The sequence below is a fragment of the Leopardus geoffroyi genome, chromosome C1, assembly GCF_018350155.1.
Source record: "Leopardus geoffroyi isolate Oge1 chromosome C1, O.geoffroyi_Oge1_pat1.0, whole genome shotgun sequence".
NCBI classification, from domain to species: domain Eukaryota; kingdom Metazoa; phylum Chordata; class Mammalia; order Carnivora; family Felidae; genus Leopardus; species Leopardus geoffroyi.
In genome coordinates, this window is record NC_059328.1 from 7,335,467 (window position 1) to 7,348,823 (window position 13,357).

Here is a 13,357-nt window from a genome sequence, read left to right on the forward strand (position 1 = left end):
GCAGTGGTGGTTGTGTTCTGTGTAATTGGTCTCCATACTTCCACTCATGCCTTCCTCCAATCCACTCTCCATGCTGTAGTCAAGTCAGTCCAGTGGCTTCTGATTGCTCAGGGGTTCACCAGCTCCTTGAGGTCCATCTGTGATTTGATTCTGAGATTTCAGTGCTTCTAACCCTTTGTTGTTCACTACACTTGAGCCATACCAGCCAAACTGGAATCTGGATGCCACATGTTTCTTTTTGCCCCAGGGTTTCCTGACGCAGTTCTCTCTGACTTGGGATGCATATTGCCCAGTGGTTTGGAGCCTTGGAGCCAGATGTTCCAAGCTGTAGTCTAGGCCCTGACCTGGGACAAGCGCCTTCTTCTCTGGTGCTCCAAATGTAAAATGGAGAAGATAATAGTATCTACTTCGTAAGGTTATCATAAGGATTAAATGAGTGAATACATGTAATGCTTTATTTAGCCCAGTGTTTGGAACATAGTAAGCAGTTAGTGTTAGCTGTTGTTATCTCTGCACTTTCCTTAGTCATCTCCTTTATCCTTCAGCCCAGCCTTCTCTGTTTTATCACATCAGAGTTTACCTGTTTATGTGTTCTTATAGGACCCCATGCTTGTCTAGCGTGGCTCTTATTATAATTTGAGAGCATTTATTTATTTTATGTGATTGTATGTCTTTCTTCTCCATTGGCTGTTAGCCCTAGAAGGGCAGAAATAACTTGTTTGTTTGCCATTTTATCCCCAGCACAGTGCCTGGCACATAGTTTGTGCTTAATAAATATGTTTTGTGCTCAGTAAATATGCCCAATGAGTGAAAGTGCTGTTTAAGTTTTCTTTTCTTAAACTAGGGTCTTGGGATCTTTTGCAATAATGCTTCTTTGGGGAAAGATTAACGTTAGCATGGAAACGAGCGTCATTTCCAGCCAACCTGGGAGATTTGGAAAGCTGAGCACAATGAGTAAAAGTGTAGAAGGCAAAGGGGCAGGGACTGTTCAAAGACAGGCAGAAAGATCAGGAAAATGAACTTGTTCAGGTGGATGCCATCCAGCAGTGTTTTGTTGAAGATCTTTGAAGCACCTAGATGTAGTTATGATCTCTTCACCAGTGACTCAGCCAGTGCACCTCACCCTTCTGATGGAATGTATGTTTCAGAGGAAGTGCTTGGGAAGATGAGTACTGAGAATATTAGCATTTATTTATGTCTGTTGGTGTTTATCATATGGCACTGCCTCTTGGGTGTGTGTCTTGTGTGTGAGATCAAGAATCTGTTTCACACCCACATAAGAATCCTTAGGCTGGGCAAGCCTTTTATATGTAGGACACTGGAGAAAATTTTACAGCAATAAGTTTGAATGGTAAGGTACCCTCTGTCTGATATGAAAGTCCATATTTCCTGTGACATGTATACTGTAAGACACAGTCCTCAAGACCTGGAGAAGGAGAGGGATTTCCAACACCTAGCCCACTCTTCCTGCCTCCATTATATTTTCCTTTATCCTTGACCTTCCTGGTGACCTCCATCAACATATCTTCCTGTTTAAAACCTGGTCATCTTTTCTCCTGTCCCCTGTTTACCTATTACTGCTGTTTCCTGAAAGTTGTATTTCTACTCCTGAGATTGGAATTTAGATTCCTCCTCTCCCAGAGATTAATGTTTCTTGCCAGAAGGTGAGTAAGTTGGCTGCCCAGGAAGAAAAGACTCAGGAAGCAAGTTGTGTAGAGAGGGCTATGTACCAGTCCACATACAAGCGTCAGTTACTTATGAAGTCAGCACAGTGAGTGATACAGAAAGAGGAGTCATGGTTTCCAGCTACAAAGGAGTGACAATCTGTGAGGAAAGATAAAACTAACATAGTCCTTGGGTCTTTGGGTATATATTGAGAATCTACTATGTGGCAGGTGCTCTCCTCGGAACTGGAATATAGCAGTGGATGAAACAGAAGTTCTGGGGTCATGGAACCTGCATGCCAGTGCCTTGTAATAAGTCAGGTAGTCAGGAGTGCAGTGAAGACAAGTAAGGCAGGGAAAGCAGATGGAGAGTGAAGGCATGCCCAGAAAAGGGCCATCTGATATGGTGCCGTGTGAGCAGAGACCTGTATGAAGTTAGGGGGTGGGCTGTTCACACACCTGGGCGAGTGGCACTCCTGGTAGAGCCAAAGTTCAGAGGCCCTGAAGTGAGGGTATATCTTCAGTAAGAAGGGCAGTGGGGCCGGAGTACGGGGTGAATCACTCCAGTAGCTGGACAGGAGCTCAGAGGGAGAGTAGAGTTTTGTTCAGTGTATGCTGGGACCCCATCGGAATGCTCACCAGAGGCGTGTCGTGGATGTGATCTGGGTTAGTCTGAGAAAAGGACCGCCGTTTGCAGTGTGGGGATAAGACTCTCCAGGGGCTCGGGGGGGAAGGGGGAGGGGGGAGGGGAAGCCGGGAGCCTTGTTAGGAATTACTGCTGTCTTCTGGTGAAGGAGGCAGTAGTTTGGACCAGGGTGGTAACGGTGGTGCTGGAGAAGCCATGGGATTCTGGATTCATTTTGAAAGTAGAGCTGACAGGATAGATCAGATGTAGGGTGTTAAGAGAAGAAAGTTGGAGATGATTCTTTTTTTTTTTTTTTTAATGTTTCTTTATTTTTGAGAGAGAGACAGAGACAGAGCCTGAGTGGGGGAGGAGCAGAGAGAGGGAGACACAGAATCCGAAGCAGGCTCCAGGTTCTGAGCTGTCAGCACAGAGCCTGATGCAGGGCTGGAACCCATGAATAGCGAGATCATGACCTGAGCTGAAGTTGGATGCTCAACCGACTGAGCCACCCAGGCGCCTGGAGATGCTTCTTGAGGTCATCTGTGAAAAGTTGCTTGTGGAGGTAGGTCCAGGTCTGGAGTATACTGTGTGTCCGGAGAAGTCTTCATAGGAGGGGAGGGCTGAGGTGTGGAAGTTGCTTAAAAGGGGCCTTGAAAAGTGGCATGAAAGGTGATTTTATAGAAAATAAAACAATATGAGGTGTACAGCATTTAAAAGAGTTACGTTCTGACTCTAGCCCTCAAAATATTCCTGGGATCCATTTCTTGTTAAAAAAAAAAAAAAAAAAAAAAAAAAGATGATTTATCCTAAACAAAGCCTGCACACTGTTGACATGTGACCCTGGCAGGCATGCTGCGTTTGTAGCAGTGTTTACATTGGTGAAAATAGTTTATTTTTATTTACTTACTTATTTATTTTATTTATACACTAGACATTTATTCATACATTACAGTTTTATTTTTGTGTACAATGTTGTTTAACAATCACTGAATTTCTAGGCCAGGTTCAGGTAACTGAAGAGCCTTTATAACTAACTTATATTGTCTAGATCCAAGGTATGCTGCAAACATGGTCTGGAGCAAAATGGGAAATAACATCTTTCTAAAGACGAGCTTAGAAATTCTAGTCCAGTAAGTTGTTGCCTTTTTCTGGTAGCAGGGCTGACTCATACCTGGCTGCTAGGCCACCATTCACAGGTATAGCCAAGAAAACAGGGTACAGACCACCAAAAACAAGACCAACCCGTCCACCCCGTGTTATGGTACAGGTTTCACAATTCAAATCACCTGTATTCAAAGGTAGATTTGCAAAATCTTTGTCAGATGCGCGCGCAGTCAAAAATGGGATCACTGCCATTGGTAAGCCAGCAGCTATACAAGCCTGTGTCACGTTTAAGATGCGTCGAAAAAGACTATTTGCTGTTAGACCACAGAGAGCAGCATTAAGTCCGATATAAACTGATCCATGTTCAAATAGATTCCTTTCTGCTTCTGGGAGGTGGTTAATTTTTCTGGTTATGATATTGAAAATTAAATCTTCCTTGACAGTTATCATCTGGTTCACGATTTTTCATCTTGAGCCTTATGCTCTGCTCACAACCCTCCTCTGCATGCTGGGGTTCACTCCAACCTTTGCTCAACTAGCCTGAACGCAGCCATCTTTGGCTGACCTGCGACTCGGGTCAGCAGTGAAAATAATTTATATGTTGAAGATATTATGAATTACTATTGATAGCATTAATTAATTATTAATTATTCTTATTCCATTCTTACACTGTGTTAAATAGTGCCTAATCTTTTGGTAATACAATTCTGTGTTTTTTCTGTGAAAGTTGATAAAATGAACTGATCCTTTATGTGTAATCTGCGCAGGTGTGTACTATTCTTCTTTTTTCTTTTTATGCTTCTAAAAATGGTATGGGATTTAATGAAATTAAAATTATACATGACAAATGGAGGGACATGCATCTGAATGTGTGTTTGGTGCAGAGGATCCACAAGACGCAGTCCATATATTGAAGGGGATTTATAATGTGGTAGGAACACCTGAGATTTGGTGGCAACAGGTAAAGAACCCCAACGTAGTTTTGATTCTTGGCGAGAAATAGAATTCTTATGTTCTGCTTTAGCTTATTTTATCAATTAGTGAATGAACTTTCCTAACTTTGGTGTAAGGACTATGGACTGTATCCACTAAAACACCGAGTGAAAAACAAGATAAAATACCTATTTTTCAAAATTAGCATTTGTATATTGCTTTACTCATTTAATCCTGTGAACTAGGTATGATCTCAGTTTTAGGGAGGACTCAAAAGTGCAGCAATACCCAAGGTGACAAAAAATTCTAAATATTAAGGATCTGTCATGTATTTAGAATATTAACATATTCTAAACCGTCTTTTGATCCAAATCCCATTCCCTTTCCATTATATGTACTGTGTTATCCCTCCCCCCTTTTATTAATGTTGAAACTTCCTGTTTCTTAATTGGGTTAAAGGAAGTAAGTTAGATCTCAACTGTTACTAATTCAGAAAGAGAAAAACCTTTGGCACATTGAGAACATATTATTAGTTCATTGTGAAAGTAATGGTGGAGTTCATGGACTTCTGATGAGGTCAAGTGCTGTCATGGATACTTTATCTTTTTTAAAAAAAACTTAAAAAATGTTTTTTAAATTTATTTTGAGAGATAGAGAGCATGAGAGAGCGTGAGTGGGGGAGGCGTGGAGAGAGAGGGAGAGAGAATCCCAAGTAGGCTCCCTGCTGTCAGCACAGAGTTCAGCTCAGGGCTCAGGCTTCTTATGAGCTGTGAGATCATGACCTGAATGGAAATCAAGAGTCCAGTGCTTAAGTGACTGAGCCACCCAGGTACCCAAGTAGTTTCTTTTTTTAAATAATTTTTGAAGTCTGTTTTTTTTTTTTTTTTAATGTTTATTTATTTTTGAGAGGAGGGGAGGGACAGAGGTGGGGGGCAGAGGGTCTGAAGCGGGCTCTGCGCTGACAGCAGAGAAGACAGCCTGACGTTGGGCTCAAACTCACGAACTGTGAGATCATGGGGCGCCTGGGTGGCACAGTCGGTTAAGCGTCCGACTTCAGCCAGGTCACGATCTCGCGGTCCGTGAGTTCGAGCCCCGCGTCGGGCTCTGGGCTGATGGCTCAGAGCCTGGAGCCTGCTTCTGATTCTGTGTCTCCCTCTCTCTCTGCCCCTCCCCCGTTCATGCTCTGTCTCTCTCTGTCCCAAAAATAAATAAACGTTGAAAAAAAAAAATTAAAAAAAAAAACAAAAAAAAACGAACTGTGAGATCATGACCTGAGCTGAAGTTGGATGTTTAACTGACTGAGCCACCCACATGCCCCCCGATATTTTATCTTTTTTTTTTTTTATTTTTTTTTTTAACGTTTATTTATTTTTGGGACAGAGAGAGACAGAGCATGAGCGGGGGAGGGGCAGAGAGAGAGGGAGACACAGAATCGGAAACAGGCTCCAGGCTCTGAGCCATCAGCCCAGAGCCCGACGCGGGGCTCGAACTCGCGGACCGCGAGATCGTGACCTGGCCGAAGTCGGACGCTCAACCGACTGCGCCACCCAGACGCCCCTTATCTTTTTTTTTTAATGTTTATTTTCGAGAAAGACAGACAGAGCATGAGTGGCGGGGGTGGGGGACACACCAGAAAGAGAGGGAGACACAGAATCTGAAGCAGGCTCCAGGCTCTGAGCTGTCAGCACAGAGCCTGCCGTGGAGCTTGAACTCACCAACTGCAAGATCATGACCTGAGCTGAAGTCGGAGGCTCAACCAACTGAGCTACCCAGGTGCCCTCTGATATTTTATCTTTATAACAGTGTTTTCTTTTCATTTGTAGAGTTGGGAGCTCCAAAATTTTTTATTAGGAACACTTCCTATATTCAAGACGGTACAAAGCATATATAAATATAAGAATAATATAAAACACCCAATGTTTATAGCAGCACTCTCAACAATAGCCAAATTGTGGAAAGAGCCTAAACGTCCATCAACTGATGAATGGATAAAGAAATTGTGGTTTATATACACAATGGAGTACTACATGGCAATGAGAAAGAACGAAATATGGCCCTTTGTAGCAACGTGGATGGAACTGGAGAGTGTGATGCTAAGTGAAATAAGCCATACAGAGAAAGACAGATACCATATGTTTTCACTCTTATGTGGATCCTGAGAAACTTAACAGAAACCCATGGAGGAGGGGAAGGAAAAAAAAAAAAAAAAAAAGAGGTTAGAGTGGGAGAGAGCCAAAGCATAAGAGACTCTTAAAAACTGAGAACAAACTGAGGGTTGATGGGGGGTGGGAGGGAGGGGAGGGTGGGTGATGGGTATTGAGGAGGGCACCTTTTGGGATGAGCACTGGGTGTTGTATGGAAACCAATTTGACAATAAATTTCATATATTGAAAAATAAAAAAAAATAAAAATAAAAATGTATTTTCTAAAAAAGAATAGTATAAAACAAACTATCCTTTAACTACTACCCAGTTAACATAGAAATTATCCATGCCTTCTGGGGCTCTCTGCTTACACTACCCTCTCAAACAGGTAACAACGGCATTGAGTTTTACGTTGTTCTGAAGTGTCTTCTGTAAATATCTTTCATTTAGGAATTAAATATTTTAAAAAATATTGTGGATAATTTCATCTTGCTTAACATAACTGTAATGCAAATAGCCCTTTAAAATTATATTTTGATTTACTTATTAAAAACCCTTATTAAAAAGGGTTTTGTCTGCATACAAGCAGTTACTTAAAAGGCAGCATGGTTTCAAATCTGTAAGTTAGGAAACTTTATAGGTTTCAGGAGTTTCAAAGATCCGGAAGAAGGGAATCTTAAGGAAGAGGAAAAGGATTTCAAGTGAATCAAGGAAGTTACTCACTGGTGTACTGTTTCTTTTTCTTTACTAGGAAAAAGAGAACAAAGAGGTAGGATTGACAACCAGCCCTTAAGTGTTCTTGGCAGAATCAGTACCACCAATGAGTAGCTAAAAGACTGAAGTATGGCTTAAAAGTTCTTATGACGGGGGTGCCTGGGTGGCTCAGTCAGTTAAGCGTCAGGCTTCGGCTCAGGTCGTGATCTCACGGTTTGTGGGTTCAAGCCCCGTGTCTGGCTCTGTGCTGACAGCTCGGAGCCTGGAACCTGCTTCGGATTTTGTGTTGCCCTCTCTCTCTCTCTCTCTCTCTCTCTCTCTCTCTGCCCCTCCGCCACTTGCTTTTGGTCTCTCTCTCTCTCAAATAAACATTAAAAAAAATTTTTTTTTAAATGAAGTTTTATGACAGCACATTTCCTATAGGTTACAAAGTGTTTATTTTAACCATGTTTTTGAGTGGTGAAGACTGCTTCAGAGGTCATATCCTGTGTCTCGTCATTGTCTTTATTGCTGAGCCCCTGAAACCTGAATCTGGTTCACATGACACTGATTTCCGTTTTCTTGGTAGAGTTTGTGTGTAGTCTTTCATCTTTTAGAAACTGTAATCCTCATAATTCCTAGTTTTAAATGGGTAAGGAGAGTTTTGAGGAATGTCTGTGATGTAATTTGGGGGGGGTGATTATGTGCATACACATACACGCACACATGAAGTATGCGTACGCATAAAAATGCCTGTGTCTACCTTGACAGTTGATACATGTAGGGAATAGCCTTTAGATGACGGGTGCTTGGCTAAGAGTGTGGGCTCTGGAGTTAAACTCTCCAAGTCCACATCCTGGATTGCCACTAGCTAGCTCTATATATAGCCTTCGGTAAGTTATTTAACCTCTTTGTGATAGTGTCTCTATCTATATGGTGGCAGTAATGAAACCTCTATGTGCTTTAGTGGCTGGGAGGATGAAATAGGTTAGTACACAGAAAGGTCTTAGAGCTTAGAGTAAGTGCTCCATGAGTGTTGGCTATTATTTAAATCTTGTCCCTAGTGCCTTTTGGTTAGAAGCACACTTCTTTGCTTAGGTTGCCATTTGTGTGTGGGGAGATGTTCTTTCTAGAACTATGTCTGCTTGTCACATGATTATGTGCAGTGTGAGCCTTATTAATACTCTGTCAGCATTTGAGGTTTGGACATAAGTTGTGTGGCCATACCCAGTGGAATCCAGCGCGAGAGAGAACTAAGCACCGTAGCAACTGTTGCTATTTATGTCCTGAGCAGCAGCTGCCCTGGACAGATTTATTTTTAATCCTGATCTCACTGATAGCCTGGGATGTGGCCATGCCTTCCCGAGAAGCAGATTGGTTGAGATGTCTGGTCTTTGAGGAGATTTTGTGACCACATGTTATAAAGATTCTATTCCATGTGAAATATGAGACGCTGAAGCTTTGTATGTAAGAGAAAGGAAGAGAGGCGAAACTTCAGCATTCAGTCAGTCCCCAAAGTAGAGTGTGACTGGATTAATCACTCGAGAAATATTTTCACTGTCGGCAGTAAGGCTTCGTGCTTTGCAGTCAAGAAGTAATTTTGCTTTCTGTAACATTCTACAGAAGATTTGTGGTGTGTGGTTCTACTGTATACATACGTAATACACACATGTACACGCATACTTGATTATCAGCTGTGGATTTCAGCAAAAAGACTGTCTTTCATTATCAAATGCTTTTCTAAAGTAATAATAAGATCTTTAAAAAGAGTTTATTTCAGGTAGTAGTTGGATCGATTCAATAATTTTCTAATTTTTATTTCTGATGTATTGAAATATTTTAAGCTTTATGAAGTACCTTGAAATAGTAATGTGGCCCATTTCCAAATTTTGAATATTTCATGAGCACCTACTGTATGCCAGGCTGTGTTCTAAATCCTGGTGGCACCCGGTGAATGTTGTTGGTCTGATTCTTTAAAGTTCTGTGGACAGATCCTACCTATTAAAGATGTGATTTTTTAAAAAATTTTTACATTTCCGTGTTTGGATTCAGTAGCATGAATTTCCTGATTTGGGTGTTTTGAATTTACAACATAACATCATGTTGAACTAAAGAAAATGTAACTGAGTGACTTATCAAATCAAATCATTTTCATTCTCTAGGTATTATTAACCCAAAGAACCCAAAGGAAGCTCCAAAGTCCTTCAGTTTCGACTACTCCTACTGGTCGCACACCTCGGTGCGTATACTCAGGGTGCGGCGCAATAGAGCGGGGCAGGCCGGGAGCAGTTGTGAGAGCGCTCGAAGGTCCACAGGGAAAGCAGAGATGCCCAACACCCAGGAAACGGAGAGAGCGGGGCCCTTTGCAGTGCCCTTACTTGGTAAAGGACCCCCAGTCTTGCAGGCTCCTGGGGATTGTTCCTCAACTAGAGCTTGCTTCTGCAACTCTTCATTACATGTTTTTCCTGTTTTTTTTGGTTTTCCTCTTCTGTTTTGTGTTGGAGTAGGAAAGGTTTCAAACTCCTGACAAAGCCTGCTGGCCAAGGGAAGGGGCCTGTGAAGGGGGGTCGACGCTTGTCACTGGGAGCTGGGTTTATTGAGAAATAGCCACACCACCTGGAGTGAGTGCAGAGGAGTATTTCTATGTATGGACTTGACCTTCCATTTTCCATTTAACAAAATGTTCCTGCAGCTTCTATGAATGGAAGAGTAATACTTTTAAGATTATGGAAAGTGAAATGTAATCAAGTGAGGTAATTTCATGTAGGTATTTTTACGTGTGGCTGTGACCTGGATGACTGTGGTTGTGTGTGTGTTTAATAAGAGAAAAAGAAACTGTGTGTTGGAGGAACTAAGAAATTTTATAATACATTTTAGGTGACTGTTGAGATTCCAGACACTTTTGATTTATTATAGAAGTAATCAAATAAACATAGGAAAGTATACAAATAAAATGCCATTGATTTCTCCTTTTCATCTTTCCAGCCTGAAGATCCCTGTTTTGCATCTCAAAACCGCGTGTACAATGACATTGGAAAGGAAATGCTCTTACATGCCTTTGAGGGCTATAATGTCTGTATTTTTGCCTACGGGCAGACTGGTGCTGGGAAATCTTATACAATGATGGGTAAACAAGAAGAAAGCCAGGCTGGCATCATTCCACAGGTAAAGAAGCAAAAAATGACAAAAGACCTCTGTTTATTATTACTCTTTGTCTTCAGTTGCTATAATAGTTATTTTTACTTAGCAGACACTTATTCAGGGACTATTGTATGTGAGGCACAAAAATAAATCACTGGTCCCTTCTCTCAAAGTAACTAACAGTCTGGTGGAAAAAGCCTGATGTGTATACATGTCCATCTTTAAAGGCGGGGAAGTTGACGTTCTGTAAAGATTTTGCTGTACCCCCACGTCTGGTTATTGTATCTCCTGACCCGTGTTACCAGCTTCTTAAAAAAAAGTGGTAGTATGTGCCATGCTCCGTTCTGAGTCCTGGGGACACCCGTGTTGTTGCTGGTCTGATTCCCCCGCCCCCAAGTCCCATATATAGATCACCTCGTAAGCATGAGATTATTTTTGTTTTTTGATTGCCTTCTCCGAGATATTTTCCTTTTATCTTATTAATTTAATGCTAACACTTTAAGCTTGAACGGTCTGGGAATTCTTAAGAGCAGTGTCTTTGGCCTTGTATTGTTCGGAATGGAGAAGAGTTGTAACCCAGGTATTTAGAAGGAACTTCTTTTGGTAATAAGAAAAATATGGTTGGTTTGCATTTATTGGTGATATTTGGAATTAATTTTAAAGTGTTTTTTAAAATACAGGCCTAGTGTGACTCATCTCTGTATTCTGAGAACAAAATATCATAAGAGAGCAGTAGCTACTTTTTCTAATGGATTATTGGAGCATAATTTTAAATTCAGCTGTATAATTGAAATGCTTCACTATCAGTAAACGTCAAGAATTTTTCAGAAAAAATTGAACATACTAGCATATTTTTTTCTGTGAAAAATACATGTCAATATGAAGACATACTTGGGAATTGTCCTTCTTTATATATAGGAATAGCAATTACAGTACTAATTGGAGAAGACATTAGGTAGCACTCACCATGTGCCAAGTACTGGTCCAAGTGTTTCACAGACATTAGCTTATCTAATCCTCCTCATTTGACCCTAAGAGGTAGATGTTGTTGTTTCTTTTTTCATTTTTCTCTTCTCTTCTCTTTCCTCCTTTTCTTTCCTTTCCTTTCCTTTCCTTTCCTTTCCTTTCCTTTCCTTTCCTTTCCTTTCCTTTCCTTTCCTCTTCTCCTCTTCTTTCATTTAATTTCATTTTCCTAATTGCATTTTTCTTTCTTTTTTTTTTTGAGAGAGAGAGGGGATGCAAGTGAGCGAGAGACTGAGAGAGAGAGAGAGAGAGAGAAAATCCAACGAGGGGTGGGGGGGGGGAGAGAGAGAGGGGAGGGGACAAGCTCATGTTCACCCAATGTGGGGCTCAAGCACACCTGAAGTAGGGCTTGTGCTCACCCGAAGCGGGGCTGGAACACAACGATGCTGGGCTCAAACTCACCAACTGTGAGATCACGACCTGAGCGGAAGTCAGATGCTTAACCAACTGAACCACCCAGGCGCCCTTATTTTATTTTATTTTCCTCATTTTATTTTATTTTTTTTGTGATTTAACTTTATTTTTTATTTTTTAAAATTTACATCCAAATTAGTTACTATATAGTGAAGCAATGATTTCAGTAGATTCCTTAATGCCCCTGACCCATTTAGCCCATCCTCCCTCCCACAACCCCTCCGGCAACCCTCCGTTTGTTCTCCATATTTATGAGTCTCTTTTGTTTTGTCCCCCTCCCTGTTTCTATATTATTTTTGTTTCCCTTCCCTTATGTTCATCTGTTTTGTCTCTTAAAGTCCTCATGTGAGTGAAGTCATATGATTTTTGTCTTCCTCTGAGTTTTTTTCCGCATTTTAAAGACGAGGAAACTGAGGCATAGGGAGGTCACATCACTTGCCCAGGGAAGTGGCAGAGCCAGAATTCAAAGGAGGGCTTTGCTTTTTCTACAATGTGATACTTCTTTAGCAATAAAATATCTTTTTGTAGATTATAGCAAGTTACAGTAGACAGTCCTGTTTATCCCATCATCACACTTAGTTTCTCCTTCCCTCTCCTTTAACCTTAATTTGTTTGCTATTGGAATTTTTGTATAATTACATATATATCCCTTTTTTGGCAGAATTTTGGAATATTTTATTTTAATGCAAAAGCATTAATTTTTTAAAACAGGATTATCGTTTAGAAACTGCCATTTTTGGGGTGCCTGGGTGGCGCAGTCGGTTAAGCGTCCGACTTCAGCCAGGTCACGATCTCGCGGTCCGGGAGTTCGAGCCCCGCATCAGGCTCTGGGCTGATGGCTCAGAGCCTGGAGCCTGTTTCCGATTCTGTGTCTCCCTCTCTCTCTGCCCCTCCCCCGTTCATGCTCTGTCTCTCTCTGTCCCAAAAATAAATAAACGTTGAAAAAAATATATTTAAAAAAATAAAAAAAAGAAACTGCCATTTTTAATACATTTTATTATTTTTTATTTTTTTTAATATTCATTTTGACAGAGAAAGTGTGCTCTCACTCGCGTGCGTTCACACTTACGGGGGAGGGGCAGAGAGGGAAAGAGAATCCCAAGCAGGCTCCACACTTAGCACAGAGCTGGATGTGGGGCTCAGTCTTACAACCATGAGATTGTGACCTTAGCTGAAATCAAGACTCAGGTGCTTAACTGAGCCACCCAGACACCCCTGTAATAAATGTAATTCTTTAAAAAAAAATTTTAATGTTTAGTTTTGAGAGAGAGAGAGAGAGAGAGAACATGTGTGTGGGGTGGGGAGGGGCAGGAAGAGAGGGAGACAGAGGATCCAAAGCAGTCTCCCGGCTGACAGTGCAGAGCCCGATTTGGGGCCCGAACTCACACCCCATGAGATTTTTTTTTTTTCCCATGAGATTATGATCTGAGCCGTAGTCAGATGCTTAACCAACTGAGCCACACAGGTGCTCCCCACAGTAAATTTTAAGTTGTATTTAGACTTCTAGAGAATCACAAACATATAGTTCATTTTCCAAATGTATATTGATTGCCTTGACATTAAATGTATAGCAAATGGGCGCCTGGGTGGCTCAGTTGGTTGAGTCTCTGACTCTC

At 41.4% G+C, this 13,357-nt stretch overlaps 1 protein-coding gene and 1 pseudogene across 32 annotated transcripts in view; one reads left to right on the top strand and one right to left on the bottom strand.

Moving 5' to 3' along the window:
• Positions 1-13,357, top strand: part of KIF1B (kinesin family member 1B) — a 147,280-nt gene that overhangs the window by 31,656 nt on the left and 102,267 nt on the right. For all 32 annotated transcript variants that reach the window (XM_045482133.1, XM_045482131.1, XM_045482103.1 and 29 more), the window contains exons 3-4: positions 9,326-9,402; positions 10,149-10,328. In XM_045482133.1, coding sequence (XP_045338089.1) covers positions 9,326-9,402; positions 10,149-10,328 — 257 coding nt within the window. The remainder of the gene's footprint in view (positions 1-9,325; positions 9,403-10,148; positions 10,329-13,357) is intronic.
• Positions 3,205-3,862, bottom strand: LOC123599803 (annotated as a pseudogene).